We start from the raw sequence: 15517 nt of genomic DNA on the forward strand, positions 1-15517 counted from the left end.
AAGACAGACAACTGGGATACTGACATTGCCTTTTCCATTTCCCTCACGCAGCTCAGGGTGGCCTCACACTCACCGTGTAGCTAAGAATAACCCTCAACCTCTGGTTCTCTTTCATCCATCTCCCAAGAGCTAGGATTATAGGGGTACAGTGCGTGCCCTCTTCGATAGAAGCAGAAGAGTGGTAAAAATTGGACCAGTTTTACAGCAGAGGGAAGGGAGGGGACACTGCACATGGTGGGAGGACACGGACATGGGTCAGTGTCTCTATGGAGATGGGCAGTGCTGTTCATATGCTCATCTGACGGATGTGGCAGGAGCCACCACCATAGGGAGACTTAATGACATCTGTGATTCAGTTCCTGTCCCTAAGGACATCTCCAGTAAAACTGGTCATCGGAAGAGCCACAAACACAAGGCTCTTAGACACACAAGTTGGGGTGAGACCACATCAGGCTGACATCACAGTATGGCTCTGCAGTGACAAGAAAGAGTCGTAGAAACACAGCCAGACCTTTCTTTCTCCCCCACACATTCCACCTGCAAGCTTCTTACTCAGTCAGTTTTTATAGTCCTTCATCTCATTTAATGTCTGTCAAATTCAAGCTGACCCAAGAGAAGAGTGAGGTCCTGGCAGTTCAGGAGTGGCAATGAGACATGGGGAGTGGACACATGCAGGCTGCATGGAGGCAGTAGAGGTAAGAGGGTAGCAATGTAACAGTCCAAAATTAGGGGATACGTGAAGCTTAGGAAGAAAGACAGAGAAAAACTTCCAAGCAAGTTAAGAACCAGAACCATTTATAGAGGCTGTTGTGAAAATTCAAAAGAAGAAAAATGTTTTAAGAATTGACATGTGTGGGGCCCTGGGTTTGATCACCAGCACCGAAAACAAGCAAAAAAAAAAAAAAAAAGATAGAAGGGAAGGAGGGAGGACATGGAGAGGAGGGAGGGAGGAAAACACAGAAGGAATTCGGAAGCTCGACTGAGGAGACAGCTCAGTAGCATGCTTGCCACAGTAGCATGAGAACATGGTTTCAGATTCCTAAGACATTGCTATAACTCCAGCGCCGAGGAGGTGATGACACTTGGGTCCCAAGGACTAGGTTTCCAGCTAGCCAAAAGGGTGAGCCCCAAGTTCAGTAAGAGACCGTGTCTCAACAATAAGATAGAGGGCAACCGAGGAAGACAACTGATACCAACCTCTGACCTTCCCACACGCACAACAACACATGTGTGCATGCACACATACACCAAAAACAATGATCATTTGTTTATTTTTAAATTAAAATTTAAAAAGTAATCCCATAGTATAAATGGGCAGGAACTGAGTCAGGGACCGTGGAAAAGTAGGACTTACTGCTTCCTTTTTTATGGCTTGCCCAGCCTGCTCCTTTATAACCCAGGACCACCTGAGCATGGGTGGTACCTCCCACATTAATCATCAGTGGAGAAAATGTCCCACAGGCCAGTCTGAGGAAGGCGAAGGCGATACCTCAACTGAGGTTCCCTCTTCTCAGGTGACTCTAGTTTGTGTCAGGGTGACCAAACAAACAGGACAGGTCATCCACAATGTCAAATGACTTAGGGTAGTTACAAAGAAATGTAAACATTAGCTGGTGTCTTATTGCATCTCAGAGGTTATTAGAGGTTATCTCACAGCAAAAATAAACCACCCATCCAAAGTGTGAAGGCTTGGCCTTGTTTAATGGAACCCAGAGTCTTAGTCAAACTCACACCCATTTACTCACTGAGAAGCTCCCAGAGGTGAGTCTGCACAACTGGACTGAAAGTGAGCGCACCCACTAACTAGCAGGAAGAAAATGAAAATAGACAACCAGGGTCAGTGATCGCTTTGACGGAACGAGCTCAAGAAGTTTCTTTTAAAGAGGTTTGTTGATTGAGTGTTTTAGTTTCTGTTGCTGTGGTAAAACGCCGTGACCAATAGCAACTTCAGGAGAAAAGAATTTATTTGGCTTTTACATCCACCTCGCAGTCCATGATCCAGGGAAGTCAGGGCAGGAACTCCAGGCAGGACCCTGGAGACTGGAACAAGCGGAAGCATGAAGGGGTGCTGTTTCCTGGCTCCTCCTCATGACTGGCTCAGCCTGCTTCCTTGTATCACCCAGGACCGCAATGGGTGGCCCCACAGGCAGTGGGCTGGGGACTCTCACATCAATCATCACACAACAAAGCATACCACAGGCTAGCCCACAGGTCGTTTTGAACTAAGGGTCCATCTGACTTCAGCATGTGCCAAGTTGACATAAAACTGGTCAGTATATCCAGCAAACTCATTTCTCATGGCTGTGTTGTCTCTGCTAACACTGAAGGTCTCGGCACCTCAGCAATTAGCACAAATTCTTACTCTTTCTGTCCACTATTTCAGTTTTGTTTTGTCTTGTTTACATACATGCTATAGCCTCAACCTTGACTTTGAATTTCCTTCTCTCCTTTTTTTTTCTTACTCTGTACCCCAGGCTAGCCTACCCTTCGCTCTATAGCCCAGGTTGGCCATGAGCTTATAATCTTCCTGCCTCAGCTTTCAGAGCGCTAGGGTTAGGTGCAGGAGACACAATGTGAAGCAGAGCTATAGTCAGTAGTAGAAGAGGGAAGCACAAAACTCTAGAATCAGACCATTCTAGAACTTAAATCTTGGGTTACACGTTGTGCACCCTCTCTGGTTCCTCATGGTATCTAACAATACACAGTAACTAGAGTGTCCACTTGATAAGATTATTGTAAACTAAATGAGCTAATACGGTCAATTTGTACTTAGAACAGACTAGCAAGTTCTTAATAATTGCTTGCTATGATGACTAAATACTTTACCAGAAGGGTTTTACATTTTGCCAGAATCTAATTTCATAAGCACTGAAAAAAGTATTGGTTTTGACAGTTGGTTTTCAGAGACAGGGTCTTGGGCCGAGATGACCTCAGATTTATTTTACTACGTAGCTGAAGCTGGCCTTGAGCTCTTGGGTAGTGCTGGGATTATATGCATGCATCACCAAGTCTAGCTAAAATAACGACAATAATAACAGGTTTTAATTACATTTGCGAGGGTTCAGTTTAAATCAAAAGTTGAGGGTAATGGTGTTTGTTGATCTAGAAAAAAACAGCTTCCTCCTATTAGAAAGAATTGCGGCATTACTCCCTCCCAGCCCGACCTACACAAAGCCTCTCTCAGTTTCAGCTGTCTTCCTAAGTTTGCCTATGGGAACCAGGCTGTATCTAGCTGTGGGTAGAGAGCCAGAGACCTTGGCAGGGGCCCCTGGCTAAAGCTCTGGCACCAAGCAGACATCAGGCCTTTCTGCACCCCACTTTGGGCATGGGGGAGTGGGGAGGGGAAGAGAGGGTGTTACAGTGGAGACAGAAAACATCACTACCCAGTAAGACCACGACAAAGCCACTCTCTCCGTAGCTCAGGGTCAATGCCGGTCAGGCAGCGGCGTTCCTGGTCCCCAGATGGGACTCACTCTATCAACATAATTTCCCTTCTGGCAACTCTGGTTGCTAACAGAACGTCCCCAGATCTTGGGGCTCTCCTTGTCCAGCTCCAGTCCGCAGCATGGTTTACATTCCTCTTATAACTTTTCCAGGTTTGCTGAGAGGATGCGTGTTACTACAGGAACCCCGTATGCTTCAGCAATGAGGGGACTCCGGTTTGTGGCTGGTTATGGCTAATGGAGTGGAGCTGGCACAGACCAGTGCAATTTCTAGACCCAGGAATGTTTTCAAAGTGCAGATGCATAGATAGGCAATTAGTAAGACCACTCCAGAGTATCTGTCCCCACTGCCTGTGGCAACCACAGCTAAGTTTTTGCTTTGTTTGTTTTTCAGTTAGATCTCTGTAGACCAGGCTAGCCTTGAATTCTTCATCCTCCTGCCTGGGACTCCCTAGGGCTGGAATTTTAGGAAGAGAATACCTGGCCACAACTATTTTTTTATTTTGAGATGGGGTCTCTCTCAAGTAGCTTAGGCTGGTCTCCATTGCTAAAGCTGACCTTGAATTGCTGATCTTCCTGCCTCCACCTCCTGCCGCAGCCTTCTGTGTACTGGGCTTAACATGTGCAGGTGTTGCCAGGACTGCTTTACTTTCAAATTTTTAAGATGGCTAAAGACTGTTTTCTAGGGCTGGAGAGATGGCTCAGAGGTTAAGAGCATTGCCTGCTCTTCCAAAGGTCCTGAGTTCAATTCCCAGCAACCACATGGTGTCTCACAACCATCTTAATGGGGTTTGGTGCCCTCTTCTGGCCCGTAGGCATACACACAGACAGAATATTGTATACCTAATAAATAAATAAATAAACAAACAAACAAACAAACAAATAAATACTGCTTTCTAGATAACACAGGAATTCCTGTTTATAATTTGATGAAACAATTGAGTCATATAGCTTAAATGCATTCAAAGACAAACATGGGACTAAGTGATTATGAGAAAATAGTTTTAGACGTGAGCCACCTGCCCCAATAGAAAGGGAAGGACTAATTCACTACCGTGGAAGAAGTGAACTAGGCTGCTGCAATCAGCGTTAGCCCCGCTTATCTCTGTACAGCCTCTTTTTAAAGACTCATCTATGTGTGTGTCATATGAGGGTATGCAGGTGACCACAGGGGCCAGGCAAGGGCATTAAATCCTCTGAAGCTGGAGCTCCACATAGTTGTGAGTCACTAAGTGGGTGCTGGAACCAAACGTGGGTCCTCTAAAAGAACAGCCAATACTCTTAGCCATTGAGCCATCGCTTTAAGCCCTGTACAACCTCTTTGTCTAATTTCCTTTATTCTACATTATAAGCTACTAGAGGAGCGATATATGAAGTTGTCTATTTGACGCTCCCAATCTAGAACAGTCTGCATTCCACTGCTCTCTCTCCCCACCCCAGCAAAGACGTTTACATTTGACATTTGCCATGTTGGAAATGGCAGGTGTCTAGGGCAAATACACTAGAGTTAGGATCAGAATGCTTGCTATGGATTATTTATTTTCTTGTCTTTCTTTCTTTTCTACGATTTATGTGTATGAATATTTTGCCCACATATATGTATGTGTACCATGTGCATGGCTGGTGTCCTCGGAGGTCAGAAGAGGTCCTTGGAACTGCGGTTACAAATGGTTGTGAGTTGTCATGGGGGGAGGGGGAGCTAGGAATTGAACCCTGGTACTCTGCATGAGTAACAAGTGGTCTTAGTTGCTGAACATCTCTCCAGCCCCAAGGATTATTTCTTAATGGAACAGAATGTCGCTTTATTGGAACTTTAAGATGTAGACCAAATTAATTCCCTTTAGAGTGCAACAAAGCAATTCAGAAGATTGTAAAGCCAATGAATCAACAGAGAAAACATTCCAACACTTTGAATAAACACGTATTTTCCAAGCCTGGTATTTCTTTCTCTCTCTCTTTTCTCTGTTGCAACAAACCCTTTCAACCTGTTTGCTTATAGAAGGGAAAGCCCACTTCGCAGTCCCATGAATGGAATGAACGACTTGTCTCTAGGATAATTTTGATGAACTTTAGCTCCTCATAAAGCCTCCTGTCTTCACAGCATGCATACACACAAGAAAGGGAATAATCCCTCTTTATCAACTAATCCCTAATAATACAGCCAAACAGCGAACGACTCAAATGTGTTTTCAGTTTTTGCTTTGTTTTGTTTTTGAAATAAGGCCTCATTCTGTAGCTCAGGTGCCCTGAAATTCTCAGTCCTTCTGCCGCCTGGTTGCCTGCTGAGTTACTACGTTATCCAGCTATTGATGGAATGGAGACTCTCGTCCATACACGCATAAAGCAGACCACTGATGAAAACCTCAGAACTTTAGTGCTTTGCCACACTCAAAACACTCCCTTTTGGTTTATATGGAACAGCCCACTTTTGGGGGGTGGATGTAATCCAAAATGAAGCATCAGTACATGATGGACTAAGAGAACAGCTTTCGCTGCGTGATATAAGGATGGTGTGGAATGTACCCCAGAATAGGGAACGACTTTTGCTGCTTGATATGAGGTCGGTGTGAAATGTACCCCAGCATCCACACAGGGCAGTCTATAATTAAAAAAAAAAAAAACCACACACACACACAAGCTGGGCATGTCGCACTCCTTTAATCCCAGCACTCAGGAGGCAGAGGCAGGCAGATCTCTGTGAGCTTGAGGCCAACCTGGTCTACAGAGTGAGTTCCAGGACAGTCAGAGCTACGTAGGGAGACACAGTGTCGCCCTTCCCCCCCCAAAAAGAGTCAATGTTAAATTGAGCCAGAATATGATACAATTACAATTTATAGAAGAAAGCAAATACAGAAACAGCAGCCCCTCTCCCTCATGCCAAAATTACATTTCTTCAGACACAATGCCATCATTGGGAAGCATAGGGGCTATACACATCTGTAACACTAAATAATTTAAAAATACAGCCAAGATTTCTTGGGTATGGTCCCAAAGACTTTCCAACTAATTTTTTAGGATAATTTAGAAAGATACTGAGTAAATTAGAAGTTCTTTCTTAAATGTAGCTAACAGGTTCTTACAACCCCCAAATACAACGTATCTCTGCCATAACACAATCTTAAAGGACATCAGGCTTCCAAGATAAAATACCCCTTCACATGTCTCTCGATCCCTGAGTTAAATTGCAGGTTTTCTATTCAAGTCAAGTGTTCTGTTCTGGCAAAGTACCTTCAGGACACATGGGCTTGATCATTCATATGTTCCACAATCCAAGATTCCATTTCCTAGTTTAAAAGTCAACTTTACCTCTCTATTCAGGACTGCCCCATCTTACTTACAAGAATCATGTCAAGCACTAGAGAAAAGAGTACCCTCTGAGGGGAAAAAGACATTTAAAGACTTCAAACTTGTCCTCTTGAAAAGAGCCATAAGACATTCCCATTCAGACACTTACTATTCTTATTATTTTCTAAACGTGATGGTTAAATAAAATTAAATGTAAATAATAGGCAGTAATTAAATAACATATTTTAAATAAATAAAGTTATGTCATCAGGAGTTTTCAGAGACTAGAGAAAGATGGGTTTTTCTGGTAATTTCACATTCCTTTTGGTACCAGTTTCCACAAGGAACGGGCGACACTGCCCTCTAGAGGGCCTGTGGTGTTCCATCTCCTAGTTCATAGGGGCAGAGTAACTGGCTTTACGTGCACGCAGCGGGGGTCTTTCCTTGACCTGCGGGACAGTCTGTCCTGGGCTTTCTGTGAGTGATTCTGAAGATAACAAAGCCTGCAGAGGCTTTGAACAAGTCTACTGAAGGGAGTCGGTTAACTTTTCCTGTTGTTTTGCTTTGGTTTTGGTTTTTGAGATCAGGGTCTTAGAATCCTGAGTGGCCTTGAGTTTACAGTGTAGCCAGGGACGATGCTGATCGTCTTCTTCATCTCCTAGTGCTAACCTTACAGGTAGGGACCAGCACACCTGACTGGAAATGACTCTTTCTTGCCATCATTTTCAAATGCTATGGAGCATTAGAATGTGAGCCAATGTTGGGTCTCGTATCTAAATTGACAGGGGCGGGAAGAGCATGGCCAGTAAGCTCAGAGGATCAGCCTGCATCTACAACGCTACAAAGGCAAGAACGGGTCTTTCTTGTTCTGGATTCTGGAGTTCTGTGTATCAGAAACTGTAGAAGCAGAGCTGTAAAGCAAAAGTCCCTCTGGCCAACCTTCTGAGAATCCCAGGATTCTAGTAAGAACTTAAAGAGGTCCCAGAGGGACCTCGCCAGACCTCAGCTCAAAACATCAAAGTACCCCTCCCCTTATAACTCTAAAACCGGAGAATCTGCCCAGCTGTGTGCAGCCAAAAAGGATTTTTGCCCCCCCCCACGCCTCGCCCCGCTCCGCCACCCAAAGTACATGTTTAGGGTCACATACTCCATTGGGATTACACAAGTGAAAAAGTCCCTCGCACACAAGGAGTTGAGGGCCAACGCCCTACCAGAACAGTTTCTGTCATCCTTTGCACCTCCCCCACGTGACACTTCCCCGTGGATGCTACAGATCTAGAACATCCCACGTAGGTAAAGGAGGTTCTTAGAAAAACAACGCTGCATCCTGATCAGCAGAGATCCTGAGGTTGTGGCCACGGCTGGCCTTGGTGCAGAGCTGGACCCGGGACTCGAGCTGCTCACTAAATTCATCCAGGGCGCCGGTGCAGGACTCCAGGCTCTCAGACAGTTTCTGAATCTTGGCCTTCAGCACGGCCTGGCTGACTTTGGTAGCCCCCTCGGCACGCCTGGGGATGAGGAAGCCGCGTGAGCCGAAGAAGACAATGAAGTACACAGAGTTATAAAGGGCCATGGAGGCGTCCCTCCCGCTCTGCAGCAGCTGGCGGTCCCCGCGACCCTGCCACTGACAGAAGAACTCCAGGCAGCTCAGGAGCTCGCGCATCTGGTCCTGACAGGTGGCGGCGATCTCCTGCACCCTCCGCACCTCCCGGGAATTGCAGAAGATCAGAGAGAGGTCGGACGTGACGGTGACTGCCCCTCCGGCCGTGGCCACCCCTAGGCCCACGGCTGACGCCACGAGCGAGGCCCCCAGGGTGACCGGGCTGAGTGACAACCCCACGATGGCGGCCACCGCGCCCGCGGCGCTCAGAGAGCTGCCGGCCACGTTGGCCGCCAGGGAGCGCCTGCGTAGCCGCTCGAGCCTCCGGGCCACTTCGCGCAGGCGCAGCACTTGGCCGTGCAGCCGTCCGCGGCGGTCCAGCAGCAGTCCTTGGAAGCGTCGCAGCGCATCCACGCCCTGCGGCTCCCAAGCCGCCAGCTTCTCCATGCCCTGTGGGGACGCAGATGCGCAGTTAACCTCGTGCCCTCCGCTGCACCAGCCTGGAACTGGCCGGTGCACAAGAAGGAGTCTTCAAATATTAAATAGACCTTGCTCTGGAGGAATATCACTTGCCTAGCATTCAACCCCTACATTTAATCCCCAAGGCCACAGAAATAAATACATGAATAAATAAATATCAGTTGCTATCACGGGGTGGGGGGGGGGCGGTGCGGTAGGTTACCACTGGTTCATGTGACAAGTTTTCAAAGGCCAGCTCTGGAGTCTGGGACTAGTCATATAAATTCCATTAACTGCAAATAGAGATTACGCTGTCTTTTGCTTTTCTCCCAGGGAACAGAATCTATGGACTTTCATCCTCTGGTTAAATGAGATTTAAGCGTGAAGGTGGGGGCTATTAGATGGCTGTTCCAATACCGTGACTTTGCTCTGTCTTCAAGATGACCCTTGGGCTGACAGTATAGTTCAATGCCTTTGCTTGGCATGCACAAGGCTCTGGGTATGACACCCCCATCTTATCCCCCCGGCAAACAAGAACCAAGAAATAGAAGAAAACATTTTACAAGTGGCAAACTGGGCATGTAGCAAAAGCTTTTCATTATGTAGAGACCTGCATCCTAGAGTCTTAAAGCACAACTGTTTCTTGTGTTCTCTTTCTCTCTCTCTCTCTCTCTCTCTCTCTCTCTCTCTCTCTCTCTTTCTCCTCTCCTTCGTTCCCTCCCATCCCAGCACTTGGGAAGTGAGGATCATTGAGAGTTCAAGGCCAACCTAGTCTAAATATTGAGTTCCAGGCCATCCAAGGCTATGTAACAAGAGCCTGTCTCAAGGCAAAGAATGGGGTTAGAGGAGACAGCAGCTCCCTGAGGCTTCCTTGGATCGAGTTGGGTCCTCCTGCCTCCCTCCACAAACATAACCCAAATCTCAAAAAGTATATCATCTATCAAACTAAAGAAACTAGTCTTTCTAGCAAGGCTAGCCTTAGGTACATGGTGAACTCAGGGTTAGCCTGGGTTATATGATGAAACTTTGTCTCAAGGGCTGGGGGTAGAAAGGTTAGGGTAAAGGGGCATGAGAGAAAGAGAGGGTGATGAAGCACCAAAACAAATTATGTTTGAAAATGCCCAAATAAACCCTATCATGTATTAATTTCAGTAAATAAATACTTAACCTTTCTAAGTTGGCTGCTCTTCTGAAGCAACTCCCTTCCGCCAGACTTCATGTTTTCAGTCAAAGATACAATGTTCTATTTACTATAACTTAGGACCCTAAGGTCCTCAGACATCTTGATCTTTGGTGGAAACTTACTTAAAACTAAATCACGTTCAGTTAGTACTATATCTCTTCATTACAAAAGTGTCATAAAAAAGACTAGCCAATGGGATAAAATAAATAGCCAATTCCAGTGTAGCAACACACACTTCCAATCCCAGCACCTGGGAGGCAGGGGCCAGATCCTTGAGAAATCAGCCTGGTCTAAGTATTGAGTTCTAAGCCAACCAAGGCTACATAACAAGTGCCTGTCTCGGGGCAAAAAAGGAAGAGGGCAGGGGGATAACAACTTGAACTCTTCCTTGGATCAACTTGAGTTGAAGCCAATAAAAGGCTACGAATGGAAAAAGTTGAATATACCTTCTGTCCAGGTTACCAGAGATCCCGGTTTTCATACCCACTACACTTTCTACCATTCAGAACATCTTAACGGTGTCAAATCAGTCACAGAAAGAGAATGTCAAAACTGAAGTATCTGGGCAAGAAGTTATTAAATATTTTGATCTCTCTCCATTTGTTGATGTTTTTAAAGACAGGATCTTAGACAGTCCACGTTGGTCTCAAACCCCTGCTCCTCCCTCCAGCTTCCACCTCCTGAGTGCTAGGAACCCAAGCTTGCACCCACAGCCAGAACTCATCAGTTAAGATGGGGGATTTTAGAGACAGGCTGCAAATCCAGCTGTTTCCCAGGGCCCTGTGAAGAGCGCTGGTCCCCTGACTAAGGTCCTACTGTTTTCCCTGTGGGCCTCTCTGAGCTATCTGACCAGTAAGAAGTTTTCAGGTAAAAAGAACGAAGGAGCAAAAGTCACTCTGAGTACACGATGGCCCCAGAATTGACCCCATGTCACCATTCCCATTTCAGACGCATCGCCTTGGACTCCCCACTTACCCTTCACTCCAGCCTCCAGGAAGAAAAGTAAGAGGCCGTTTCTGGATGAGCGTGCTTTATAGTTCCCTGGAGCCAATGACCGCTCTGGGAAAGCCTTGTCTCATTCGGAGAAGTTGCCGTTTCCTGCCCTGACCCCTGCTGCCTTCTGCCAGGATATGACATGTTGGAAAATGAGCCGCTAGCATAGCACATCCCGTATTTAGGGAAACGAACATTGTGTGTTCGCTTTCCCCTCCGAACGCAGGAAGAGAACCACAGGCTCTTCCCCAACTTGAAACAAGTGCTGTCATCTCCCAGTGGGGATACCCTGCCTTTCCTCTCCTGAGAATAGCTACTGACGCCATCGGGAGTCGTTCCCACATGCCCCAGGCTGCCCAATTATAGTGTTTCTTTGAGAAGACTCCATCAGAGAATCATTTTTTAAAAAGAAATAGGAGGGACTGGAAAACTCTATTACAATTGATAGAGCCACTCATGGTCCATTTCAAAGAGCTTTGTGGGTCTGTGAGGAGCTGAAGCATGTGACCCTTGGGGGGGGGGCAGCCGTCGCCAAGGAGTGCCTAAGAATGCAAGGCCACACCCACGGGAAGTGCTGCGTGCAGTTTGGGGCATCTCCAGCTGTGGAGAAGACACAGGAGGTCTCAGAAAGGGCGGACACTGAAGGCCTAGTGCGTCAGAAAAATCACTGGGGTCAAGCTGCACACCGAGCTAATTTTACACTTTCCGTGCCGCGGAGAGAGAGATGATGATGGCTGCCGGGGCTTTCATCTGAAGCGTGGGCAATAGATCACGTGATGGTTCCGTGAGCGGATTCTATCTACAGGTTCCTCAGCAGGGCCTGAAAGGACGGTTATCTATTGTAGATAATACAGGCAGGAAACTGAGCGCCTCTCCAGTGTGTTTACCCAGACCAGATGGTGAAGAGACACCCAAATCTATCCCTGAAGCAGTCAGAGGTGGGTGGGGCTTAGGCGGGCCCCCAAAACTGGATCCTTTGTCTGATCCTGTCGATTTCAGATTAGAAAAGCCAAACTGGTTTTCACTTAATGATTCATGTCTCCGGCTGGGATGTAGAAGATTAGGATGCAGGAGGCCCTGGATTTTACCGCCTGCACCTCATAAACTCAACCTGGTGGCCCACACTTGTAATCCCAGCACCAGGACGTAAAAGCTTGAGGGTTAGATGTTCAAGGTCATCCTCTCGCAGGTAACTAGTCGGAATCCAGTCTGGGCTACAGGAGACCTGCTAAATAAATAAATAATCCTCCCTGGTTTATCTGGAGTTTTTTGTTTCTGTGAAGTGGGATCTCACTGTGGAGCTCTGGCTGGTCTAGAACTCATTAAGTAGACCAGGTTGGCGTTGAACTTGAGCTGATTCTCTTGCCTCTGCCTCATTTAGAATATCAGAAAACGTGGAGAACACGTTTAAGCCCCTCACTTTTGTATTGATAATCCGTCTTTGTCTGAGCAATGCCACTTGCTGTTACTCTGCTGCTCTTGAACTCGATCCCAGTGAATTTAGTCCATGTCCAAGCATTCTGGCTGTAGCTTCTTGCAGAATAAACACAACTTCCAGCAAGATGGCTCCAGTGTCTACTTGTACTTTTAAGAAGCAGAACTGCGGGGCACGGTGGCACAAGCCTGTAATTCTGGCTCTAGGAAAGCTGAAACTACACAGTTGCTAAAAGTTCAAGGTCAGCCTGGGCTGTAAAGTAAAACTCAGAAGCACACAGACCCGAATCCAATCCTCAGAACCTACATTAAAAAAATGCCAAGTATGACCCAGGCGGTGGTGGTGCACGCCTTTAATCCCAGCCCTCGGGAGGCAGAGGCAGGTGGATTTTTGTGAGTTCGAGGCCAGCCTGGTGTCACTGTTTGGGCAGGCTAGTCGGCTTCACAGGTGCTGTCTCCTCCAACAACAAAAAGGAAGCCAGCACATGAGGAACTACACTCAAAGTTGTTCTCTTAGCTCCGCACACATGTGCATGTCCACACACACACACACACGCACACACACACACCACACACACGCATGGTGGAGTGGGGAGAGAAAAACATATGTATTTTCCTCAGAGCCTTAAGGCTCTAGCCCATGACCTGTTCGCCCCATTGCTTTGGGCAGCACACCAGGGTAGGGGGGTGTGGCAAACTGCTCACACCCTAGAAAAGTAAAACACAGAGGAAGAAGAGGGAATTGGGGTTCCATATGATAGCCACCTTCAACGGCGTGTCACCAAACATGGCAAACAAACATGGCGCTCTCATTAGGCCCGAACCCTAAAAGTTCCCCCACCCTGTAACAGGGCCTTGCTGGAGACCAAGCTTTTAACTCGTGGGCCTTTGGGACTCACGTCCGAACTGTAGAAGGTCAATATGAGCTGTACAGTGAGGCCCAAGCCAGCCTGGGCTACACAGAGTTCCAGGCCAGCCTTAGGCTACAGTGTGAGATCCTGCCCCAAAGAATCTAGAAGAGGAGGAGGGAGAAGAGAAAGAATAAGAGATTCTAAAATCAGCTGGGCATGCCTTTCATTCCAGCGGACTCAGGAGGCTGAGGCAAGTGGATCTCTGTGAGTTTGAGGCTAGTTTGCCCTGCTCTACATAGCAAGAACCAGGCCAGCTAGTACAGCACATGCATGTGCGCGCACGCGGGCACACACACACACATTTTTCCCACACACATAAATTCATCCTGGTTAGTGGTTTTTTTTTTTTTTTTTTTTTTTTTTTTTTTGTCAATTTGACACTAGATGGGATCATCCAGGAAGAGGGAACGCAGTCTGTGGGGTATTTTCTTGTGTAGTAATTGATGTAGAAGAAAACAAACAAGCAGGGAAAGGAAGCCAGTATACCTTACTCCTCTGTGGCCACTGATCAGCTCCTGCATTGAATTCCCGTTCTGACATCCCTGGATAGTGGAGTACATCCCTAGATAGAGGGTATAAACCCTTTCCTCCTTTGCTGTGGTTATGGTGTTTCATCACAGCAGTAGAAACCCTAAGACACTCATATACACACGAGCACACACAGAGTAGAGTGCTGGAACACATCTGTAGTTGTGCACTCAGGAGGCAGATGCAGAATAATACCAAATTTGAGACCATTCTGGTTTCATAGTAAGACCTGGGTGGGGTAGGGGAGGAGAAAGGAGGAGGAGGAGGAGGAGGAGGAGGAGGAGGAGAAATGTCACTATTTTCAAAACAATATTAGTAAGAAGTTGACATTAACTTAATATGTCTTTGGAATATTCTGTCTGGTAGATAACATAGAGTACTTATTCTGAAGACTTAAATTTGTTTATAGTGTGTGTGTGTGTGTGTGTGTGTGTGTGTTTGTCTTGTCTATATAGGTATGTGCATTTGAGTATAGCATCCTTGGAATCCAGAAGAGCATGCCAGATCCCTGGAATTCTAGGCCATTGCAAGCGTCCTTGTGTGGATCCTAAGGACCAAACCCAGGACCTCTGCAAGAGCAGCACATTCGTGTGAGTACTGAGTCATCTCTCCCCAGCCCCTGAAAACTGGGGTGATGCTTTTGTCTGGCTGTTGTTTTCTGAGACAGGGACTTAACTGTGTAGCACAATGTCCAACTTTTGCTTTTGTTGTTGTTGTTGTTGTTGTTGTTTGTTTTGTTTTGTTTTTTGACTCCAGGTCTCAAGAAACTCAGGCCAGCCTCCAACTTACTGTGCAGCAGAGGGTAGTCTTGAAATCCTGATCCTCCCGCCTCTGCCTCCTAAATGCTTGGATTACAAGCTTGCGCTTCCACGCGCCCTTCTGCACAGTGCTTTAAGGTAGGTGGATTTTGTGAGCTCTCAACTATTCTTGTCATACATGGATGGAATCTTACAGGTTCCAAAACACCCTGAGAACTCTGAACTGCAGTCATTTTCATTTTTTTTTCCAGGTCGGCCTCTGATCTTTATCACTGTGCACACATCCCTAAAGGCTAGTCTGTGTTCTTTTTTCCACTTAACGTTCCTGCCAGTACATAACTCTCCATGTTGACAGTTCTCACCTCTGTCATTTTTAATAGCTATATAATAATCCCATTGTTTGCTCAGTCATTTCCCTGTGAGACACTTGGACTGCTTCCAGGTTTTCACTGCTATAACTGCAGTTGCCAGGACATCTGTGCACATTTTCCCGTTTGAATTTTTTTTCCCCATCTAGGGGAGTGTTCACACATGGGAAAGCAGTAAGTGAGGGAGAGAGGATGTCTGTCACGTGTTGCTATATTTCTGTTCAAAAGAGCCAATCACCGTGTGATCTGCTGTGTAAGCCAGAGGCTTTGATGCAACTCGGAGTTTTCTTCAGTTGATGTTTGAGTTGGTTTATTTCAATCCCACTAACGTGGATGGAGCGCCTCCTGTAGGCCAGGCATAATTCTACACTCTGGACTTCAAATTTTGTTAAGACATGGTGCCTGCCTTTTAGGATTCTGTTCAAAAAGAAAGACACAAACCAGATCATTTCCAGTTTGGCATGGAAAGCAAGCAAGAAAGGAAGGAAGGAAGAAAGAAAGAGAGAGAGAGAGAGAGAGAGAGAGAGAGAGAGAGAGAGAGAGAGAGGGAGGGAG

General features: G+C 46.5%; 1 protein-coding gene and 1 pseudogene across 1 annotated transcript; both read right to left on the bottom strand.

The window, feature by feature from the left end:
• Positions 1–6257: 6257 nt before the first annotated feature.
• Apold1 (apolipoprotein L domain containing 1) lies at positions 6258–11225 on the bottom strand. Its single transcript, XM_050123261.1, has 2 exons — positions 10946–11225; positions 6258–8778 (listed from the first exon to the last, which is right to left on the bottom strand). Exon 2 carries the CDS (start codon positions 8773–8775, stop codon positions 8035–8037), a length of 741 nt encoding a protein of 246 aa, XP_049979218.1. The 5' UTR covers positions 8776–8778; positions 10946–11225; the 3' UTR covers positions 6258–8034.
• Positions 11226–13022: 1797 nt separating this feature from the next.
• The window catches only part of LOC126489173 (splicing factor 3B subunit 4-like), a 9171-nt pseudogene continuing 6676 nt past the window's right edge, over positions 13023–15517 (bottom strand).

This window comes from Alexandromys fortis, unplaced genomic scaffold (genome assembly GCF_014885135.2).
Source record: "Alexandromys fortis isolate MF-2015 unplaced genomic scaffold, M_Fortis_MF-2015_v1.1 scaffold_223, whole genome shotgun sequence".
In the NCBI taxonomy this organism is placed as follows: domain Eukaryota; kingdom Metazoa; phylum Chordata; class Mammalia; order Rodentia; family Cricetidae; genus Alexandromys; species Alexandromys fortis.